Source organism: Amblyomma maculatum, chromosome 11, assembly GCF_055883805.1.
Source record: "Amblyomma maculatum isolate TAMU_Amacu chromosome 11, ASM5588380v1, whole genome shotgun sequence".
Taxonomy (NCBI): Eukaryota; Metazoa; Arthropoda; class Arachnida; order Ixodida; family Ixodidae; genus Amblyomma; species Amblyomma maculatum.
The window spans coordinates 151,975,242-151,990,367 of NC_139354.1; the positions used below are offsets into that span (position 1 = coordinate 151,975,242).

Below are 15,126 nucleotides of genomic sequence, written 5' to 3' on the forward strand. Positions count from 1 at the left end.
GAAACAGCCTCCCTCTTAACAAGTGGAAAAAACATAAATGAATTAAAGCTATAAAAAGCAACACTAAGAAATACATAGCGAGCTTTGGAATCATAGCAATAAAATATATGCGCAAACTGGAAATTTTGAATAAATGTTATGGAATTTTCGATCACGGTATGGCGTAATAGCTGTCCGATAGCACGTGCTTACCCTTCGTGTGCAGGAGTAAAAGTTTTAGTGCCCGTAATCAGCAATATGAACAATCTCTCTCCGAGCTCCCTACGTTACAATGCCTCAATTTGCAGTTGTAACGAAATTGTATATAAAGATTAGACTCATTTCGCACTTCTGGTTATTTATTTTAGGTGTTTGCTATCTTTTGATTGTTTTTCACGACTGTTTCGTTTTCATAGAGCCATACACATGAAGTGATGAAGTGTTTGCTGGACACAAGGCGGCTTGATCAGACCAAGGGACCGAAGGGGTTCTGAGTTCTCTTCCTGAACGATGCATTCTTCACAAAAACATTACGCTGGGACGCATTAGTCACTGTGAGAATATAGGCAAGGCACAAATGGGCTTCAACAACTCACAGTTCAAAAGGACTCCTACTATCAAACGCTGCCCTCAAATCCGAAGTGAAGCGTAATCTTGCACCGTTACGCAACACCGGCTCTCAATCCCGTCCAGTGTCCACTTTCTAGCAGAGCAAGGCCCCGGCGCTAGAAAGGCACGAGTTGGGAAGAGAACTTTTCTAGGTTTAGTTTAGACGTGGCACCCTGCGATGCGATTACTGCAATAAATGTCGCTGCCCAACGCCAAATTCAGTGCACCCTGCAAATGTTTTTCTTCGCAGCAGAAAGTTATAGGCCAAGCACTCGTACCTTGTCTCTTGGTGTTCGCCAGCCACAGCTGCTCGTCGATGGGAGGAGGCGTCACAATGATGACCTTGTCGTTAGGAACACCGCAGCTCTGGATGAGATTGCAAATTTTGAAACCAGGAAAGAGCGGAATAAACAGAGCTATTTCTTGAACTCGCAAGTCTGTTTGTATTGTTCCAGGTTATACTAGGCTATGCAGCTGCAGAATCGCCCTGTCGTCTGCCTTGCGATGGCTCTCCCCATGATGCATGTTGACCAAGCCGAGATAGGCCTGACCAACTGGCCGGACCAAGAGCACTCAACAGCGTACGGCCGCGAATACAGATCGCAAAGCAAGGATTCAATGTAAACTAAAATGGGAATAAAGACTAACGCTACACTGATAGGTTGGGTTCATGTGATAGCAAACAGGAACTACTCCTTTATAAGCGTAATATAGCGTAAAATTGAACTACACGTGGTTGTTAGGGAAAGTGCTACTGTGATGGGTTCAAGCAGAACGCTATTTCAAGCTATCGATATCAAGCAGAACACTATTTCGCCGTCATTGGGCCTTTACAATCCGATACGATGAAATCAAGGCTGCGAGCGCAGTCAAAAATGCGAGCAGAGTGATTAAACAGACGAATATTGACAAAAAAGAGCAAGTATAGACGCGAAACCAAGTTCTCAATCATTCGCCTCGGCTTCTATGCACCCGGGCAGCGTGTGCAGGCAGTTCAGAACTGCAACCTTTCAATGAAATTCACAGTGTTGTGTTTGCTAGGCGAGCGATTAAGAAATTGCTCTCTCACTTAAGCCATCGAATCGACTACTTCGTCAAGGCTTCGATAATTCCGGAATTGCAAAAGGCCTGTGTTTCAATGCATCAGTTTTAGAGGCCCCATTCTCCTGAAAATGGGGCGATAGCATTGTCGGCGTCGGCACTTTCAGCAAAAAAGTACGGCTCTAATAGGTAGCAGTTGGCGGACGACAGGCCGTGCACTGACTGGCCGTTGGGTTGAGTGGCGTCATGAGACTACGTGAAATCACACAACCAGACGACCAATCAGTGCAGTGATTTCCCATAAGAGCAGCCTGCCGACTGCACCTCGCGACCAGTGATGGCGGAAGTTTCATGTTGCGCCGCCGCGGCGGCCGTGTCGGTGGCTATCGATGAAGTAACGCTGACGCAGTGGGCTCATCTGTAACGGAACACTTACGCAGTTGCTGCAATTTTTAGGGATGTACTGCGACTGCCAAAACTGTTGTTTTCAGTGAGCGAGCTTCGTTACAAACTCCTGCACGATGTATTTTGTTACATCTTCCGATTCAGATGACCCTAGCGTTTGTGTGCTGTTTCGGAGCCCCAGGATTTTGAATTAAAAGCCTTGTTTTTTTTTTCTTAAGTTGCATACATATTGATATGAAGTACAAAACAGTCAATTTGTCATTATTGTTTTAGAAGCGCAATATAAATGATGACGTTTACATACGCGGATGATCGTAGTGATATCCGTGTGAGCAGGTCATTTGCATACCACACATTGTGCAAAAAACGTTACTGAGTATGTCGTAACGACTATACTGACACTGTTCCGACTACGCATGTCCAACTCATGCCTGCTTATGTTCCGGCTGCAACAGAATTATTTCTTTTTCCTAAAGGGAAGCGCGTCATCATAAAATAAACAAATAAATTTTATCACTATAAACTGAATTTTCATACACATAAGTGTATGAAAAACATGGCGAGTAGCAACGACTATTCGAAATTAATTTTTACAAGAGTTCAGATTACGTACAACATAAATGCAATGTGCACGACCGTCGTCCGATAGAGTGTGGCCTTCGCGTGTTGATGCATTCAAAGTAACTGACAAGATCAACGTCAAGCCGCGTGAACCGATTGTCCCCTGCTCTGACGTAGAGTCGGCGTTTGCCTTGATTTCCAGGTGCAGATGCCAGGAAGGTCGTACTACATGCCTACCGTGTTCATAGATGAGATAGTAGGTCTGAACTACTAAATTCTTAAGCTTCATGTTGGACTGAGCATGCTTCTGAAGGTGCACGAAAGTGCTGATTACGACAAGCGAGTATAATAATATTGCGTGGCATATATTTATTTTATCGGGATTGTTTGGCTGCACATGAGCCCTACCTAAATGTAGCGCTCAGGTGACCATAACATGCTCCTGAGGCTCGAAGAGTGTATAGAGAAAAAAAAAAAGCGCATATAATGGACTCAAGATCACAAACATTACTCTTTCCACCAGAATGTTCTGGGTTTTGGGTGAAATTTGTTGAGAAATACAAATGTTTACATTTTCGTGCTGGATAAGAAACAGCATGCTGGAGTGTGTTTTCATTCGATATGTAGAGGAGCATGGCGATTATGGTCAAATGAGTGGCAGCATTAAAAACAAGGGTGCGAAATCTTTCTTCAGCCGCCGTCATGACATTGAGCATCATATTGAGCAGCTCGTAAGGCTCGATACTTACTCTAGAAACCAACAAACCGGAATGCATTATAACGTAACCAAGAAGAGTGGTAGCTATTTTATCACTATTCTTTCCAGCTCGCATACATAGTAACCTAGCCCGAATATCCTGTTTACTGATATCATAAATCCTATTTTGTTGCACTGTAACTTTGACAGTGATGAATCTTTAGTAATGTGCATTTTCTGACTTACTAACATTCCTTACTTATAGCATGATGAGGCTCATTGCTCCAGTACTTCCCACAGGGAACGTACAACGTTCTGCTGTATATTTATTTATTGACATGGTATTTGAGGATTTTGTTCTGCGCAGTAACGCATATGATTAAGAGGGTGTTGTTTTTATTTTTGAAGCATACACTACCTCAGTCTTGGCTTTTCCCTGACAATGATGCTTTCCCGAAGTTGATGAGAACAAATTCTAAAACGATATTCTTGGCGTTGCAACCATCCTCTGAAGCCTTCAACATGTTTACTAAAGCCTATACAACTGGATAGTCTTTATAACGCGTCAGCCGTTGGCAGACTACGTCATGACATCCCTGTAGTTATTGGTGCCGCTCAGCAAGCATTCAAGCTTACATTTTGTAAAGTAATGAGGTCTTTTTTGCATCGTCTAAAATTAGTGGAAAATGAATGACGTCTGACATTCTTCTTTACCCTCCACAACCTTGCATGCTTCTATATCTAAGCACTCGTCACTCGTCAGAAGCATAGCTTTCCGCTACAGCCGATTGAACTGTGAAACATTAGCATTTTCGATTTTCAGTATTGCGATCTGAGTGTGCAAATCTGTACTTTGCATTCATTCTTCGCGATCCACCTTGTAACGTTTAGAGAACGTTTGGCGGCGCCACTGCAGCGTGCACTCCTTCCCTAGTGGCGAAATTCTGCGGCGCTTGCTTGGCGCTAGGCTGCCGTGGCGCTTGACTGACCGTGCAACGGGCTGCGCGCGCTATCTCTCTCCGCGTGCTCTTTGCGCCTTTAGCACTCGTATTCTCTCCACTGCGGTGGTAGCAAGTGCACACCTGACGGCACCCTGCACGCCAGTCATGTTCACCGGTGGGCAATTTGTGATGCTTGAAGCGGTGTGGCGGTTGCCTAAAAGCGGGGATGTGTCTTGCTTGCTTCCCGTGTGTCCTGCTTTGCTCAGGTGACGCATTCGCCTCCTGGCTTGGGAATTATGCGCTGAAAACCTAGGTAGGCGGAGAAACGTCAATGCAGTAGGTAGCGACTCTACGCGTGACTGGGACGTAATTGGAATGCTACGTCACCTATCGCAACAAGAAAGAGCAGTCCATCACTCACAGTTTGCACTTACTCGGCTGCTGTAAACAGGCAGCGCGTGCAATTTCAAAGGCGAAAATAGCACATACCAACTCATGTGCCACGTTTTGCCATACACATTGAGTAGCAACCAGCGCAGCTCCACAGTTTACGATCCTTGCACTTTATTGACTTCGGTTTGGCCGCGCGAAAGTGGTGCCGCATTAAGTCCACAAAAGCAATGTCCAGATAGTAGGTTTTGATACTAGCGACACAAGTAGGCTTTCAGCGGGCGGACAAAGCCGCTTCGGATGGCTCAGGATCAGTAGATATTTGTTAGAGCACTGCATATGTTAACCACGCTGACCACGGTCATAAATTAAGACAGCACCGGGAAAGAATACAGGACAACCAGGCGCTGAGTAAGGTTTCGGCTTCAGGCACTGGAACATAGAGTGGTGGCCGCTGAAGGAGGGACTGACCGGAATTTAGAGGTAACAGATTTATTAGTATGAAGCTGATAACGTTCGGTGTTTCTTTATAAATGTTCCCCTGGGCACCTGCCCGGTATGGAGAATTTGCCTTCTATATAATGTCCAAACAGTAATAAATTCGGATTAGTCATGTGCGTGGCCTTAACAAAACGCCCAACAGAGACCTCTACGGTGCATTCTCTCTTCTTCCGGCAATGCGCCAACCCGCAACGGCGATGAAGGGCTCGCAAATAAGTATGGCTATTGTTCAAGAGCTGTCACATAGCATCACTCTCATGACTTAATCGTAGCAGTGGGAAGCCGAAGAGAAGACGACGTGCCCTTTTAAATGCGCAAACTGTGGCGCCATTGCGTGCAATCTGAGAGACGCAGCTGTGCGCTGTCGTCGCTCAGTTAGCTAGTGCACCCAACTCAACGAAAAGAAAAAAAAAGGGTGAAACTGTTAATGATGCTCATTGATATGCGGCTTCATGACGCAGAGCCCTGGGTAGTGCATGCGGCGCGACCGCACTGGCGGTCAAATTCTTCAGTCAATCCGACCCGAACCTAGCCTTCAGAAAAACTGGGATTTTTTTCGTGGACGCCATTGAATTGCGACGCCGCGTTATAAGTTATTCCTGCAGCACAAATTCAAGCTGTCGCGTCGAATTTTCTCAGGTAAGGGGACGTACAAATAAGCACAGCTGTCTCCATATCGACAAACGGTGAGACGTCATTCCTCAAAGTCAACAACTTGTGTTCATTCACGTGCAATGGAATCACAAACTGCGTCTTCATAGTTTGTCCACGTCAAGCACCAAAGTCGATATGGACGTTCGAGGTAAGCCTTCAGCGCAAGTGAATACTTCCCCACGGAAGCAAAAAACCAAAACTTAAGGGACAGATGAAACCAGTCCATGAACACGGAGGAAACGAGCACAGCAAAGGGAGTAAATATGATGTGAAAAATCGAAACCACTGGTTCGTTTAGGGGAGTCGGCCTGCGCGGTAGGCTACGCGGAGCCGCTCGGTGATGGCGCTGTTCGCTAGCGCCCGCAGCTCCACGCTGCTTGAGTGTCTCCATCCGAGACATGAAATCGTCACACTGCACAAATGCATACGTGCTAAGCTTTGCAGACACCAGCCTATGTATATCTGCATAGAAGTGAAACTGCGTCGTAATCACCGTTCACTTAACAAATCTGCGCTTCGTTTCTTCCGTATAATCTTTCCGATGAAAATGTAGTGGGCGCGCAACATCTCCGAAGCTCGATTGCCCCTATTTGGCCGAGAGATGCTGCGTATAGCCGCGCATCCCGAAGGTTCCCTTCGGATGACAGTTCATGTTAACCAAGCTACAAATATGTCGTCCAGTATTTCAATGCCAACACGGCACACCACAGCTCTAGGCATTATCGAAATTAGGACGATGTGGAAGTAGAGGCAAATTACATAATCGTGGTGTATGAGCACGAGAGCTTACCCGGAACGTTCATTCGCTCGACGAACATTCATGACAATACAGCATGTCTTCGCAAGTGCGATACGAAGAAAAGGAAGTTTCCAGGACTTAGAATGAATGCGCTCCAAAACGTACTTATTTTTTGACAACGTTCACTGGCGCAGTGATGCTACAACGTGAATAATAAGCGAACGCAATGAAAATATTCCAGGGGCTCACTTACGTCTCCTGAGTTGCGGTGAAAAACAAAGTAAAAATATTCCAAGCGTAGGTCTACATACAAGCTACACCTCAGACGCCAGAAAACAAAGGCGAATATTAGTCTTTTGATTGAAGTACTCGTTTGCAATGGTGATGCCGCAGCATACAGGTGCGGTGTGAATCGACGCTGCTATTAACGTTGCATGCTCAGAAGCGAGGAAAACTTTCACCAAGTTTATGTGTGTCCGTCACCATTATGCGGGCATCTCCTGGAAACAGGTAGAGCCGGCAGTCAGCAGACGACAATAGGGCGGAAGGCACCCGAATTTGCAAGCGAAAGCTTCACTACGCCAGGTAAAGCCAGTCACCGCGTAGCGCGCAAGCCACAACTACGCACGCGCCCCGTGTTCTTCTTCCCTCCGTCTGTCTTCTTCGTGTCGTCTGTCGAATCTCCATTCCTCCCCTCTTCTTCTTCTCTCCTGTTCTTCTCCTTGGTGTCTTCTGAATCTTCTTGCTTCATTTGACTGGCTTAGTGTTTTTCATTTTAAGAGCTTTATCCGGTGTAACCGTTAGTAATGAAGCTTTCACTGACACACTAGGTTTGTTCAAGCTATTCAGCAATTTTTTCCGCTTACTACGCCGTCGAATCCACTAATACGGGTAGAAGTCACAACGACCGCAAATTGAAATTTATCACAACCCTCGTCATGGGTACCTAAATGACCAGTTAGTCAAACAACCTGTGGTAATCGAGGGAGCAGTGGGCTATTCAATCTGCAAAGAACTGTAATTATGCACTTAGGTGTAGAGTTTGTGGGGGTTCTCACGTTGCTCCGGCTCCGCTCTGAGACCGAGGCCGAGCTCTGACCACACCCGTTCTCTGACCAGCTACCCGAGAGAAAGAGAGGGTGTTCGCCGCATCGTGCGGGAGAGGGAAATGTTGCATTCCCGCAAGTTGAATGCACTATGTTGGGACGCACGTCTGCTGCATGAGTTCTTTTCATTGTACGCTCCTTGTGCCAAAGTGAATTAAACTATGAGAGACATCGTATTGGTACGCTGAAGAAAGCTCAGCAAACCGAGGCATTTACATGCACTTGCATTGCACAGCACTCAGGCTTCCTCGAAATTTACCAACACACTTCCGTGCCTCTCCAAACACAATAAAGGCAGCAAGGTACAGCGATTTATGGCTGCCATCGATTACTTCTCATGGTTATCTAAACCCTGCTTTGCAAGGAAGCACAACCGCCAGTGCCTCCACGTAAGATGGACGTGAAGCGTCCATTTTTAGTCGATGCAGTGATGCCGCCGTTACGGAAGAAAGCTCTATTCGGGCCTTTTAACTGGGACTTCTGGCTGAGAGATCCATTCAGAATACGTCACACAGGTGAAGCAACAGTGCCCATTTTCCGTGGGTGCTTTGATAGTGAATAGGTTTTGGGGCTTTCATCAGCGATTTCTTCTCCAGCCGAAAAATATCGGTAGTGTTCCCGAGGCATACTCTATATGTTTGCTTACATTGATAATTTTTATTGTGTCTCTTTATTCATCATCATCATCATCAGCCTGACTATACCCACTGCAGGGCGAAGGCCTCTCCCATATTTCTCCACTTAACCCGGTTCTGTGCTTGCTGCATCCACTTGACCCCTGCGAACTACTTAAGCTCATCCGCGCACCGAACTTTTTGCCGCCCCCTGCTACGCTTTCCTTCCCTTGGAATCCACTTTGTTATCCTAAGCGACCATCGGTTATCCTCTCTTCGCACTGCATGTCCTGCCCATGTCCATTTCTTCTTCTTAATTTTTACTAGAATGTCGGTAACTTGAGTTATTTCTCTGACCCATTCTGCACGCTTCCTATCTCTTAATGTTACCCCTACAATTTTTCGTTCCATAGCCCTCTGGGTTCTCTTCAACTGAAGTAGAGCCCTCTTGCTTAACCTCCACGTTTCAGCCCCATAGGTGAGTACAGGTAAGATGCAACTGTTGTATACTTTCCTCTTGAGCAATACCGGTAAGCTGCTAGTCATAATTTGTGAGTGCTTGCCAAATGCGCACCATTCCAATCTTATTCTTCTTGTTATTTCCCTTTCATGGTCCGGATCTGCAGTTACTACCTGTCCTAAGCAGACATATTCGCCTACTACTTCCAGTACTTCGCTACCTAATGAAAACTGCTGTTCTTTTACGAGGCTGTTGAACATTACCTTAGTCTTCTGCATATTGATTTTCAAGCCTACCTTTCTACTTTTCCTGTCTAGGTCATCAATCATTATTTGCAGTTCATCCCCCGAGTTACTTAGCAAGACAATGTCATCAGCAAATCGCAGATTACTGAGGTATTCTCCATCTACCCTTATCCCTAACTGCTTCCATTCGAAGTCTCTGAATACTTCCTCTAAACAAGCTATGAATAGTACTGGGGAAATTGTGTCTCCTTGCCTAACACCTTTCTCTATGGGAATTTTGTTACTTTCTTTATGCAGCACTATGGTTGCTGTGCAGCCTTTATATATATCTTCCAGCACTTTCACGTACGGCTCGTCTACTCCTTGATTTCGCAATGCCTGCATCACCGCCGAGGTTTCAACTGAGTCAAATGCTTTTTCGTAATCAATGAATGCTATGTATAAGGACTGATTATATTCTGAGCATTTTTCTATCACCTGATTGATGGTATGGATATGATCGATAGGAGAGGGCCGTTTCCGAAACCCTACTTGATCCTTTGCTTGATTTCAGTGTAAGGTTGTCCTGATTCTATTAGCGATTACCTTGGTAAATACCTTATACGTAACAGACAGTAAGCTGATTGGTCTGTAATTTTTAATGTCCTTAGAGTCCCCTTTCTTATGAATGAGGATAATGTTTGCATTCTTCCATGGTTCCATTCTCGTTTAGTGCTGAATATCTATTCTGTAGCGAGATCCTGAACTCTTCTGCCCTACCCCTCACCGCTAATTCGTTGATGGGTTTCTTTCTTACTAACTTGTTGCGTTCCTTCTTCAGATTTAGGCTAATTCGGGACCTCACCATCCTATGGTCACTGCATCGCACTTTCCCGATTACCTCTACATCTTGCATAATGGCGGGGGTTGAACACATTATGAAGTCGATTTCATTTTTAGTCTCCCCGTTAGGACTTTTTCATGTCCATTTCCGATTCTTCCGTTTGCTGAAGAAGGTATTCATGATTCTTAAGTTATTGCACTCTGCAAACTGAACTAGTAACTCCCCCCTGCTATTTCTAGAACCAATGCCATAGTCACCTACTGCCTGGTCTTCTGCCTGCTTTTCACCTACCTTGGCATTGAAGTCGCCCATTAGTACAGTATACTGGGTCTTTACTTTTCGCATTGCCGGTTCTACATCTTGTAGAAGCTTTCAACTGCCTGGTCATCATAACTACATGTAGGTGCATAGGCCTGTACAGTCTTCAGTTTATTCGCTTATTTATTCGTTATGTCGCTTATTAAGCCTAATAACGATGCCTGCAACCCTCTCATTAATACTAAAGAATTCATCTATATTACCCGCTATATACTTATTGACAAGGAAACCTACTCCTAGTTGTCGCCTCTCTTTTAAATCTCGATAACACAGTACATGCCAATCCTTCAGTACAGTATATGCCTCATTCGGCCTCCTAACATCAATAAGCCCTATGATATCCCATTGCATACCCTCAAGTTACTCTAACAGTACTGCTAAACTAGCTTCACTAGCTAGGGTTCTAGCATTAAACGTTGCCAGGGTCACTTTCCAATGGCGGCCTGTCCAGCGGACCCAGGCTTTCTTAGCACCCCCTGCTGCGTCGCAGGTCTCATCGCCGCCGTGGTCAGTTGTTCAGCAGCCGCTGGTGACTGAGGGCCGGGGTTTTTTATGGAGCTTTTCATAGGAGGATGCGGCCAATTACTGCACCAGGGTGGCCAACTCCTGTTCTGGCGAGGGAGTGTGTTCCCGGAGGTGTTCAACGGCATCAGGTCGCACCCCAAACCTGTTTATGCAATTCCATCGACACGCGGATTGTTTTCTTCTTTTTTTTTTAATTCCGGTGGAGAATTGCGCGGCACCAGGATTTGAGCCCCGGTCCTCTTGCATGCGAGGCGGATGTTCTACCGCTACGCCACCGCTGTAACCTTCTCTTTATTCACCGCCAGCAAAATCAATATGGACCGCTTCCTAGTAGGAAACCAAAGCATTATACCGTATCAAACACTGCCGCCAGGCCACAGGAATACTGGGAGCTAGGAGGAAGCATTCAAGAGAAAGTCATCTTCGGGTCGAACGATACTTTAAGGAAATCAGTTCTTAAACAAGCAAAAGTAATAAACTGCAAGTTCACCGAGTTTGCAAATTAGGCACTGACCGCGATACCCGAAATAAACCTGTGTACTGAACGTATATGATGCGTCTCGGACTAGCGTATTGGGCAGATTCAATAAGTTATGTTTTTTATTCCCATATTCTAAAAGCCCTTTTCGCGTGTCACAAGGCGGGATGGGGGGTGGAGTGCTCAGCCGGTTCCATAGCAAGCAAATGCCAGCAGGATGAATCATAATAAAATAGAGAAGAACAATATAATGGCCTGGTTAATAGTAGCAACCAAATACAAATTTCTTCCTTCCTAAGCACATGTGAGAAACCTTGAATCAGGGTTTACTTTAAGTAAGATTTTTTTTACTTAGCAAAGACGACATGGTTTATTGTTGGAATAATATTATCTGGTAACATCACATGACCACATCACACATCAAATCACCTCCTCTCCACGCTTCCCAAGCAATCAAACAAAAGCGCCTTTCAAAGTATTGTTTGCTTGTGAAGTTGATGACATGCGGAGCGGCTTTAAGATTAGTTAGGTTTTAAATATTCTGCGTATAAATAAGCTCGCTGATAAGGTATCCGCTGCAACTGCGTAGGGTTATGGAAATGCGGCCTATGTTGTAATATCAGAGTCTTATTTTGGCGTTATTTTTTGTGCACAGAAATTAGGCCCGCGCAGCTCGCGTAAGAACACGATATCAGCGATGTTCGCCGGAAATGCAGCTTGCGTGGAAAGTTCTATCGTTCTATGCACGGGCTTTCATTTAATTTTTTCAGCGCATTCTTCGCGCTCAAAGCTTCTGTTTTTTTTTTTTTTTTTTTTTGGAGAAAGCTGCGCAATGCTTTTCAGTAGCGCATTTCAGGCTGTCCGCGCCAGTCACTTCTGTACATGCGCCCCAACCACGAAAACGAGATGCGCTGAGTCGCAGGTGAGTCGCATGGGCAACGCTCTAAGCGGATGCACCGTGGCTGAGGACATAATCCGCTCGCTTTAGGAGAAGACGCAGCGGAAGATGAAAATGCGGCTGGTGGCCGCGTGCATAGTAAGCGGCATCTTGAGAGCCTACAAAAGGCGGCTTCTACCGACCGCGAAGTCACTGCCAGACGTCAGGCTGCCGGTCTACTGAAGAATGAAGCGAGAAGAGCTAAACGCTTGTCGGAGACGCCTGAGGTACGTAAAGAACGTCTCGCAAGCGTCAGCGTAAACGCCGAAACTAAATTTCCGAGTGGCTGGGGTAAAAAACATATCGCGGGTAGCTTTTACTATGCATATCGTGGACTTGCAAAGCTAAGCCACTGTGATTTTTTTTTTTTTGGAAAAGGCTTTGTTGAAAATATCATCAATATTAGATGTCAGCCGTGCATCATGTATATTGGACAATTTAGCAATGAGAAAACTGCCTCGATATTCATGTTCAAGCGCCACTGTGAGCACAAAAAGCGATACCGGAAAAGTCCTTACCTCCACGTAGTCGAGCATGTTCTCTAGGTTTTCGGCGTACTCTTGAAGCGTGACGTGCGACCCTACGGGGTCACGTGGGTCCGCGCTGTCGCTGGTGCCCAGCATGACGACCACGGCGGCCACGTAGGCGGCGTCTTCGGGTCTCAGAACCACGGGCAGCATGTGCCTCCACGCGCGTGTGTTGTATCCGCTGAAGCCGCGGGCCACAACGTCGCACCGCCTGTGGAGCGTCCGGTAGCGTGCACAAGAAAACATTGGCAGTGATTATCTCTGTCAAACCGATGTGCGAAAGCAAGGGAAGCTGCAGTTTAAGCTTGGAGGTGCCATCTGGAATTCTCCGCTTGAAATAGCAGAGGTTTTACTGTGACATCCGAGGCTAGTTCCGCTAAGGGGCGTACGTGACTGCGGAGGCAAATAGAGAGCCTATATGTTCCGCGGGCGCGATATGTATGGTACCGGAACGCCACGCATTCGTGGAGTCCTAGAAAAGCCGACTATAAAAAAATCTAATTAAACCCATGGTGGAATAATATAGCGATATGAGAATCCCTTCCATTCCATCGGCAAGGACGTCACAATAGCGTATGAGGTTAAGAGAACTTGAACGTCGCCATGGCGCCGATGCGTCACGTTTTACGACAACAGTGTATGCGATAGTAAAAGACACGCCTAAATATTTCTGCCTTCTGCCCTCCCTTTTTCCTGCTCCTCCTCCACGCCTAAACTTTAAGGCGACAGCTTTAAAGGCACAAGAATGCTGAATTGGGCGAGTTGGTGCGTTTGCATTTTACTAAACGTAGCGTAAAGAAGACAAGGACAAAATGAGGGATACACACACGAGCGTTCGTGTGTGTATCCGTTATTTTGTCCTTGTCTTCTTTGCACTACGTTTCCTAAAAAAGCTTTAACGGCCCCGCTCACCAGAAACTCCTGCGTCAGAGTTACGTCAAGGCTTTCCTTACGGATAGGACCGCGACTATAGGGATCGGAGACTTGCGATCGGACAAGATCAGAATGCCTAACTATGGTACGCCTCAAGGATCTGTAATCTCGCCCCTTCTCTTCAACATCGCTATGGTTGGTTTGGCGGAGAAGTTGAACGCCATAGACGGCATTCAGCACGCAATATACGCCGATGACGATTTAGACGACGGAGGGCTCACTAGGTCTCAAGGAGGAGAGGCTACAAACAGCCGCGGACTGTGTCGACGGCTACGCAAGGGCTAGGGGACTCACGTGTTCGCCCGAAAAATCTGAAATTCTCAGAGTAAATAGGCCCCGATACGACAGTAAAGTTGACCTCACCGTTATGCTAGCCGGGGCTCGCATAGCAGAAGTGCACATGCTGAGAGTGTTGGAAATGTGGATTCAAATCAATAAGAGGTTGGACCACACGACCAGATTGCTATCTGGATCTTCGGCCCAGATAACGAGAATGATTAGGCGAGTGACCTATTGAAAAAAAGGGGATGAAGGAGGAAGACACGCTCAAGTTAGTGCGGGCGCTTGTGGTAAGCAGAGCCACGTACAGTCTTCCCTACCAACACCTGAGCCAGATGGAGAAAGAGCAAGTGGAATCGATCCTCAGGAAGGCGTACAAGACGGTGCTGGGGCTGCCAGTAAGAACGGCAAACGAAAATGTAATGGCCCTTAGCTTAACAAACACATAGGAAGAGCACAGGGAAACGCAGCTTGTTTCTCGGAAGATAAGGCTACAACGCACTACAGCGGGATGAGCTCTCCTCTACCATGATCACACGCTAGAGATTGAACGAATGATAGACATATCGGACGCGATCCGGTCTACGTTTGTAGTAGCGCCAATTTCCAAGAACATGCATCCTGTCGTTCATCAGGGTAGGCGTCAGGACGGAAGCCTTCTCCAAGACCTATCAGAACAAGAACACAGTCTATGTAGACGCAGCGATGTATTCTAACGACAGAGATGCGGTGGTGACGGTTGTAGTTCCGTAGCGCCTCGCTATGGAACTGCACCGTGTCTGACGCCGAGGAGGCCGCTATTGCTCTAGTGGTCGCAGAGGGCAATAGGTCCGGGCTTTCGCTGGTAGCAATTACCGATTCGCAAGCCGCTTGCCGACGATTCACCATCGGCAGGATTGGCAAAAAGGCGGCCGCCATATTGAAGGCCGTCGGGATAAGCGACACAAAACAATTCGTACTTTGGGCTCCGGGGCACGGCGACATTCCCGGGAACATCCAGGCCGATCTCATAGCTCGAGGTTATGCAGACCGCGGGAGGTGAGAGACCGAAGAGACCGGGGCAGTGACTCGTACCTACGCACTCATTTTGGTGCACTACCGGGGGACCAGAAGACAGTATCGTCCGCCCCACAAGTTGTTAAACAGGGAGCAGTCAGTGTCGTGGCGGGAGCTACAAACAAATTTTTATCTATGCCTGTCTTTATACAGCAAGATACACCCGACCGTATACAGGGACACGTGTCCCTGGTGTGGACAGAAACCGACAATTTATCACATCACATGGGCCTGCCAGAAAATAGATGCAGTGCCTATATTCCAAAACACCACGCCGGAGCAGTGGGAGAGTCGCTGTCCAGTTCGGA

At 46.6% G+C, this 15,126-nt stretch overlaps 1 protein-coding gene across 1 annotated transcript in view; it reads right to left on the minus strand.

Moving 5' to 3' along the window:
* Positions 1–15,126, minus strand: part of LOC146175190 (isoamyl acetate-hydrolyzing esterase 1 homolog) — a 57,562-nt gene that overhangs the window by 14,328 nt on the left and 28,108 nt on the right. The window contains exons 3-4 of the mRNA XM_084583674.1: positions 12,542–12,761; positions 867–954 (exon numbers count right to left, since the gene is read on the minus strand). Coding sequence (XP_084439800.1) covers positions 867–954; positions 12,542–12,761 — 308 coding nt within the window. The remainder of the gene's footprint in view (positions 1–866; positions 955–12,541; positions 12,762–15,126) is intronic.